At 46.2% G+C, this 9,080-nt stretch overlaps 1 protein-coding gene across 1 annotated transcript in view; it reads right to left on the bottom strand.

Moving 5' to 3' along the window:
- grin2ba (glutamate receptor, ionotropic, N-methyl D-aspartate 2B, genome duplicate a) overlaps window positions 1-9,080 on the bottom strand; it is a 116,199-nt gene that overhangs the window by 8,453 nt on the left and 98,666 nt on the right. The window contains exon 13 of the mRNA XM_008284559.1: window positions 2,446-2,684. Within this exon, the coding sequence (XP_008282781.1) occupies window positions 2,446-2,684 (239 nt within the window). The remainder of the gene's footprint in view (window positions 1-2,445; window positions 2,685-9,080) is intronic.

Raw genomic sequence — 9,080 nt, 5'->3', positions numbered from 1 at the left:
CACCGCCACCGATGGAGGAAACAGAAGTGTGAGCGCTAACTAAACTAGCATCAGCAGCCAAGTACTGCCTGTGTGTTCTGGACACTTCCACCCCGTCAGAGTGCTGCCCCGGGGTGGAAGTGGCCGGAACGTGCACAAGCCCACCGGTCAATTAGGCTGAAATCCAGTGATGTGTAGTGTTCTAACAATACAGTAGTTATTATAACAACTATGAACTTCCAGCTTCAAGCCCTCCTTGTATCTGGACCTCCGTCTTGACAATCCGACAGCCTTGATATCTGACATAGAAGAAGGTTTTACATTTAGTGTCGGATTATCGAGTCATGACTGTATCACAATACTCAAGTAACTTCATTAGTTTCCCAAGTTTTGGATTACATCAACACCACCAATGTCTGTTACGTCTGCACATGTGCATGACAGGAACATGAACATTCAGGTTCAGGAGGTGTGTAACTGTGATTTTCAAAGTAAGAGCTTATTTTTAATCCATTTCTAACAGTAATTTAATTTCTTCGTGATATGGATTAACTGAATCTTTAAATAGCCGACAGCATCTGTTTACTTTTATTTCCTTAACATTAAAAATTCGCTAAGATTCCTCTTTAATGATAATTTATCGAACTGCTGCAACTTGTGGTAAATGTGTTTTTATTGTTTCTAGGCTCATATTTTGGTGGTGATTTGGCACAAGAATGTCGCCGCTGCACACATCACGCTATGAGAGATCTCTGTAACAAAACACTCGACGTGACAATTAAATATTTTGGACTTCAGCAGCTTTAACAGTGAGACTCTGTGTCACTTAACGCCTGCACGTCGGCGATAATCTATAATTAAGTACTGCGAAGGAAATTGTTAATTAAACGCTTTGTCATTGCTCATGTAACGCTCATGCAGCCGTACCTGGACCGTGGCTCACCTCCGTGACCTTTGCCAGCAGCTCAGCCATTCACAAACCTCATTAGGCGTCAGGAAAACGCTGAGCCTCGGCGCTTTGCACGCAGCAGCAATGGCTCTCTGTCAACTCTGCACCACTCGTGCAAGGACGAGCGTGAGATAAAGACGGTGTGCGTTAGAGGCCCCCCGGGAGGTCGGACGCTCGTCAAGGAGGCTGTGTTGGCTAGCGGCTAAAGATAATGTATAACGTTCACTCTGCTAACCTTCGAAACTGTCTGCTGGATGTTAGTTCTCTTATTCTTTTCAGATCATTTGTTTGATTGGTCGTGTGATCTGCAGATTCTGGATTAAACTCAGATAATTTCCTCCACAGTCGCTTTTAGTTAATGAAGTTACTGCTGTTGTTCCACCAACTTCTCCTACTTCTGTTTAAGCCTGGACTGCATTTGGTGCAGTCGAGTTGTATTTTGACAGACATTTTAATCTAGGACCTGCAAGGTGGCTCAGTGGTTAGCACCGTCGCCTCGCAGGTAGAAGGTCGTCGGTTGGCGTCCCGGTGAGGACACCCAGGATCTTTCTCTCCATGTTCTCCCCGTGCAGCGTGGGTTCTCTCCAGGTTCTCCGGCTTCCTCCCACAGTCCAGAAACATGTTGAGGTTAATTGGTGATTGTAAATTGTCCGTAGGTGTGAATGTGAGTGTGCTTGGTTGTCTGTCTCTAAGTGTAGCCCTGTGATAGACTGGTTACCTGTCCAGGTGAACCTGCCTTCACCCTGAGTCAGCTGGGATAGATTCCAGCCCCCCATGACCATAGTGAGGATGAAGGTGTGTAGATGATGGATGGATGGATGTTAATCTAGAATAGGTGCTCATGGACCTGCGTTGCAGCGTCTGAAACACAAGTGTTGTCCAAAAACAACCACCTCTAGCCTGGTCCTTTATCCGTCTTTAACTGCTGAACACTCCAGATGTGTTGCTGATGTGTTTGCATGTTTTTGTTCTGCAACTTTAACCAGAGTTCAATTACCTTTATTCCGCGTCCTAATTACATAACGCCGTTCCATGACGTCTGCGGAGCGTCATTAGCAGTCTGCACGTCTTCCACCCCCCCTGCATCTCTGTCTGCTCCCTGCCACGTAACCCAAACTATTTTGGGAGTTGTCATTCATACCTGTGAGCGAGTGCTGACAATAACAATCAGGGAGTATTTTTAGCGATCAGACGTTTTTACCACCAAAATGACAACCGGGGCGGCTAAAGCGTCTCTTCGTCTGCTATCCGAGGCGGTTCAGCGCTCCGTCTCAGGACTTTAACGTTCACGTTCTTCCAGATGTTGCTGCGTTTGGTGTTGTAGGAGGCAAAAATGGCAGAGTTGTGTGGAAGTCTGTTTGTATCAACCACTGTGAAAGCTGGAGAGTTTGTGCTTTATACTTGATTTGAATGCTTTAAAAGATCCTGCTCGGCCTTTATCAGCAACCTGAATCCAGATGTTTGTGAGAGAACAAGCGAGTGGAGAAACGTGTGATTTAACTCGGACGACGTCTTACCCTGCTGATGGAGAAGACGAAGCCGGGCTGGCCGGAGCACACGCCCATGAAGCAGAAGCGTAGCTGCCAGTAGAACCAGTGCTCGCAGATGAAGGTGATGAGCGAGAGGGCCATGGCGGCGCCCAGCATGTAGAAGACGCCGGCCATGTTGTCCACGTCCAGCTGGCTGGACATCACCTCGTTCTTCTCGTGGTGGCAGATCCCGGTCAGCCACAGGGACTCCAGCTCCTCCATCTCACCTGGAGGAGGAAATATAACGGGTGGGGGGAGGAAGGACGAAGGGAGGGAGACGGTGGACGGATGGAGGGAGAAACAGATGGTAGGGAAGGAGGTGGAAAGAGATGGATGGAGGGGAAACATGGACGGACAGGAGAAGGAGCCAGATGACGACATGCAGAGAAGTGTTTTTATAATTCGTACGGGAATTGAAATAATAATAAAAAAAAAAAGGGGGGGGTTTGTGAAAAAGTGGATATAAAATGTAGAGAGGAGGGATATGATGTAACAACAGGACGGGTGTTGGAGGACGCCAGGGATGGAGGGAGTGATGCAACAGAAGAAGAAGAAGAGAGGAGGGAAGATGGTGGAGGGGGAGGCAGAGGGGGGTCAGAAGTGAAATAAAGCCTCTGCAGTCGGAACAACAGTCACGTGTTAATTACATCCATCTCGCTGCGTCCTGCAAACAATCGCCGGCTCCCAGAGCTTCTGGTCGCCATTTGTGGGTCACCTTCTGTTTCATCGGAGCTGCTCTCCATCGTGGCGTCGGTTAATTAATCATACATTCAGCCGCCGTCGCTGCACGTCAGCGCGGCTCCGGCGGCCTCCGAGCATCTCGGCGGCATACAAAGTCAGCAAGAGGCACGAAGGGAAATGCAGCCGCCGCTTAGAGCCGCTGATAAACACTCTGCAGCAGCTCTAACCTCTCACTGGGGCGACCTACCAGGGGTTAATCAGCTTTATGCCACTTTAAGTTTTTTGTTCTTATCCTTGAAGATGCAGGTTTGTTTGGTTGCTGACTGGACAGCGAGCGAGAGGAGGCAACAAGTGTCATGGATCCAGAATAAGTGTTTGCTCAGAGCTCGTATGAAGGTCCAACACTGTGAAAAATGACTGTCAATGAAGGAAAACCATCACTGCTAAGGAAGAACAATTATGTTTTAGATTAACACGTGTGTTTTCTACACTACATGCCTACAAACACAGAGACTTTATTCAACTATATTACAGTACATACAGCAGATGTTCAACCTGCCGTCGTGGCTTCAGGAGTTAAACTGAGTTATCTGAAAAGTGCACGACTTTGGCTGCCTCTCGCTATAAATGTAAAACTAAACTGTACACCTACTCAGATCACTAACAGCTCATCAGCATTCATGAATAAAAATTAAAAAGTTGTCTTTTAATTAAACATATGTGAAAAAGTTGTACGTTGGAGTTTGTTCGTCTAAATGTTCACCACAGGTTTTATATCAGAGCGTCAGCACGACTGAAAACCTTCTTCTATCACAAAGTCTTTGTCTTAATTCATTTTATTCATGTTATTTTATTTTGTTCTTGTACGTTTGACTTTGTTCTTTAGACATTTATGTCCGCCTGTTGTTATTTTAAATCCTTTGCATTGTGGCTATTGTGTTTATTTCTTTATTTATGTGCTGCTTGTTTGCTTTTATCCCCTTTGTTTGAATGTCTGCTTCATGCAGCGCCTGGAAACTTATTTAGGAAAGGTTCTGTATACATTACATTATTATTATTATCATTATTGTATGATATATGTTATATAATAATAATAATAATAATAATAATAATAATAATAATAATAATAATAATAACAATAATTGGCCATATCAGTCGAGTCCCACATGTACAGTGGCTCAGTTCTCGAAGGCGACTGAGGGAAATTTATCCATCTTAAATTTTATTATTTACTCTTGGTCCCTTTTTGCTGTGGCGCATCAAAAAATCGGTCGATAACAAAAGCAAGATGCATCTTAGTTTTTGGATGCTCAGTGCAGCCAATGATTTTCCTCGAAGGTCCTCACTCACATGACAGCATTTAGTTCAGGAATTAGAGAGCTTTAACCTAATGTACTTCTAATTTTACAGCTTTGTGATCTCACAGTATTCGACGTTACAAAGATTCTAAACATACGACTTCATCCAGCAGCCGATTAGCTTAGCTTAGCATAATGACAGAAAACTGGTGGAAGCAGCCATCATGACTGAGGTCAAAGCAGCCAAACAGGCCACCTCAGAATCTGGATTAACACGTCTGGTTTGGTCCATTTTCAGCGGTAATGAGTCAATCGAGGAATAAAATAAAGTACAGGACACTTGAAGATCCAACGTAGAGAACTCAGCTCCAGAGGGGAGAACGTGCTCACGGTTTATTTGCTCCTCGTCTATTTTTTCGTCTGACTTTCTACAATCCAGTAACTGACAGCAAGCTTTGGAATCAGAAGTCATATGAAAAGTTTAAAAAAAGTGATATTTAAGACGGAGGAAGACTGTTTCATCATCATCGGCGTCTCTGGGATGACGCAACAGGTCTTTCACTGGTTTCAAGGGCAAAAGTCATCAAACTCCACCGACTGGCTGGAAAAAAAAAAACTTTTCACTCAGCAGTGAATCAGAAAAATCCCAATCAAACCCGCAGTTTTATTTTAAGCACAGCTGTGGTATATTTTTCGCTCGGGCCTGCGTCAAACCAAACTTGGTTCCAAGCCTTCGCACCAGGCTGCTGGCGCCCGGCGCGTGAGTCCGACCGCTTTCTAGGCCACCGGGAGGGGAGTGGATGGCGAGGCGTGGCAAAGTGACATTGAAACCCTGAGAGGGGCCAGACGGGACCGATGCTGCTGCTGCTGCTTGGTTCCTGTGTTCACGCTGCTCCAGTGGACCGACGCCGACCCACATCCACACCATCAGCCTCACAGAAGTTCAACAGATCAATCAGTCCAATAGATAATCAATACGTGAGAAACAATAGAGAACACCGAGTCGTATGTAGGCTGATATAAATAAACCTGTCTCATAAATAATCAGAATCTCTACATTCTCTCACACACACACACACACACACACACACACACACACACACACACACACAGGCAGTCTCATTTTCACAGGGCTGACCCACATTCACATTCAGACACACACGGTGTCGAAATACACTAGGAGCGATGCTGGCACCCCTAACTGGGACGCACTATAGTGGGCCCCGGAGGGCCCTCGGTTCAGGATGCTCACAACACGCTGGATCGGACCCAAATAAACACACACACATGAACCTACACACACTTCCCGGTCCGCGGCGAGCCGTATATCAAAACGGGGGCATTGTGAAAGGAGAGCGTTGAAGTCGATAAACTTGGCGAGCAGCTGTTGTCTGAGACGTTTTGATTTGTTTATGATGAAGAGTTTTTTTGTTTTTTTCCGCCTCCGAACCATAAAGCACGCGCAGGTTAGAAACAGGCATTCGGAACGCATTTCATTTCACTCGCCGCTCGTTGGGAGGCTCATTAAAGCTGCAGCTATGGCTGGAATGAAGCGTATTTCAAAAAGAACAAACCCCGGAGAGCTTGGACGGCCTCCCATAAAGAGCCGAGCATGACCATAAAGCACAGAGCCCCCACGGTGGAGCTAAATCTCAACTTACGCTCCTCGTAGCGGCGCCTTACCTTTCTCTGTGAGAGCGGATGACGTCGGGAGCCAATTAGACACACAGATTCCTTATTATTACGGTTTTCTCCTCACTCTCACAGCTCTCATCCTGAACAGATGGGAGTGGGCGAAATCTTGCTGTCGGGGAGACCTTCTTCTCTCTCCGTGGCTCCCAGATTCGAAACATTCATGAAAATACTGTATTTCACACGGCGGTCTAGACTGTAAGTGTTCCTACACGCTTCCAGGGTTTCTTGCTTCTGCACATTCAATCAGGAAGAGAATCTAAGTGTGCACCTCCAGCAGAGAAAACACCAACCTGACATACAGAATACGTCTGCTAGCTCGGTTTTGTTGAGGACGTTTGGCTACTGCTCGGTCACCGACCTGCCCGATCGTCGCTGTAAGGTATAAAGCTCTAATTCCTACTGGATGTTAAAGAGAAGCCCGTTGGTTTCTAGACTAAAGCAGCAGAGAGGAGCTGAAGAGGAGGCGAGAATCTGTTGCAGGAGGAGGCAGAGTTGTTGTTTTATTTCCTTTTGCATTTCTGCACAGAGACGGCCCAGAATAAAAAACCGCAAGAGTTCAAAGGCCTCAGTTTTTGTGTGTTTTTAGTCAGCAGAGGTGCACACACACACACACACACACACACACACACACACACACACACACACANTGGCAAAATTAAGAAAAGAGACTACACAGCCTTCCTCCTGCCCTTCTTCTCCTCACCCGCTTCAAAGACAGTTCAGCTATAAGTCCACCTTCATTTATTCCAGGTGGAAGTCTTCCATCTAATGCACTGCTGAACCTGCAGTGGACTTTGTTTTACTGACTCACCTGATCTGGGTGAAGCCATGTGATTGGCTTAAATCTCCTGTCATGAGCTACGTCTTCTAAAGCCTGAAGCCATGAGGAGGATTTCATGAAAAACGGAGCTTCATGCTGTTTATTCCTCCCAGAAAAGACCACATGAGAAAAAATCACTCGGTTTCATCTTGGACAAATCCGGCATTAGAACACCCTAGTTTACCCTTTTTTTGGTTTGTTTTTGGCCATTTTGCCTTTATTGTATCAGACAGTCAAGAGAGAGAGAGACAGGAGAGTAGAGGAGAAGAATGAGGGAAGAACCTGCAGCAAAGGGCCATGAGTGGGATTCGAACCCATGACCGCTGCATCGGGGACTACAGCCCTGTACATGAGTCACCAGCTCAACCAGTTGAGCTATAGCGGCTAGTTTAGTCTTGTTAAAGTCATCTTTGGTCGCACACCGGTCTGAGCACCACGGCCACCAACAGCTGCAAGCACAGACGCTCTGCGGGGCGTTCAGGGAACATCGTAAATTGTAGCGTCTATGATTAGAAAATGTTGGTCATATGTTTTGCCTGTGACAAGGTGGGAAGTGCGAACAAATGAGAAAGCAAATGGCTACGTGGCTCTAACTCACCGATGGAAAACCAACCGGTTCTTAGATTGGAACCAACAAAGCACCGGAACTAGCACCTGGTTTTGGGGTATTAAACTCTCTGGACTCCTAATCCTGTTGTTTTATTTTACTTACATGAGCTCCATACGTACTTATCACACATGTGAGCGCAACGAACAGCTTCTTCGTTTTAATCGATTCGTGAGCAACGGTGTCGGTTCACTTCATCCGCGAGCCGACAGACTGCTGCAGCCGTGGTGCTGCGATCGGCAGTTGGTTGGTAATGTGTGTGTGGGTATGTGTGAGTGTGTGAGAGAGAGTGTGTGTCTGTGTTTGTGTGTGTGTGTGTGTGTGTGTGTGTGTGTGTGTGTGGGTGTGTGCATTGTTGCCCGGCGCTTTTGTTCGCGGACAAACCGGCTTCGCGGTGCCAAATATCGCCTTTGTGGAAGTTTGCAAGAAAGTTGGTTAAATGAATCGGGCAAAGATTTTACAAATGTGCAGCCGAGCCATTGATACGTTATTGCATCAAATCCTTTGACTCCAAACTTCGATCTGCACTCTTCATGATACCAAACTCCCACAGCGCTACGAGCAGATAAAACAAGAAGGCACACAGCAGAGAACAGCGCTTTAGGGAGGAGTACATCTCCTCCAGAAGATGATGAAGGATGAGAGGGATGAAAAAAAGATAACCATTGTCTATATATAGCTACATCAGAGATAGAGTTGTGGGAGACATTGATTTTCTTCTTCTCTTTTTTTCTGTTTCTCATCTTTTCAGCTGAGGAGATCTGAGGCTAAACTCGCCCCTCGCTGTCAGAGCGGACACGTGATTTTTTTTTTTGGAGGGGGGGGAAATATGGTAATGAATGCAAATGACTTGTCCGGTGTGAGGTAAGCGATGCGCCGAGACACACCTGTAAATGATAGAAAAGAGAGAGCAGGCCGACGGAGGAGGAAGAGGAGGAGGAGGAGGAGAATGAAGTCATTGGGTCAGTGAGGACGGCTGGTCTATATGTGGAGGCGGACCGCAGTGTGTTTATGCGTGTCTGTCGGTAAAAAACACGACTCGTACAACACAGTCCACGCTGATGTGTTGTCTGTATCTGCACCCGCTTGTTTGGAGCAAATGACGGGTTGGAGTGCTGCTCATCCAGCGCACTTTGTCTGAAGGACCAAATTACCTGCTGCCGTGTTCTCTGCATAATGTGGATCTCGTCGGTGGACTTTTATTCTTTCATGCCTGCGACAATGCGGGAAAAACTTTGTGTTGAATTGAATCCAGATTTTATTTTCTGTGCCAGAATGTCGTCGTGCTCTGACGTGGTGGTCTCATGTCTGCAGGTTTTATCTTGGAAACATCCTGAAGCTCAGATGCTTTTCCAAAAATTGAAGAGGCAGCAAACTGCAGCCTGTTTCCTGGATTATGATGATGACTTTTAGAGACGCACGACAGTCGGCATGACGTACAGTAACGGAAAACTATGCATTATTATCATACTACTTCATCAAAAACCCTCTTATCGGGCCGCCCCTTTAGCTCACCTGGTTG

This window comes from Stegastes partitus, unplaced genomic scaffold (assembly GCF_000690725.1).
Source record: "Stegastes partitus isolate 25-593 unplaced genomic scaffold, Stegastes_partitus-1.0.2 Scaffold363, whole genome shotgun sequence".
Taxonomy (NCBI): domain Eukaryota; kingdom Metazoa; phylum Chordata; class Actinopteri; family Pomacentridae; genus Stegastes; species Stegastes partitus.
Note: the sequence above shows the minus strand (reverse complement) of the source record. Positions and strands in the feature narration are given on the sequence as shown.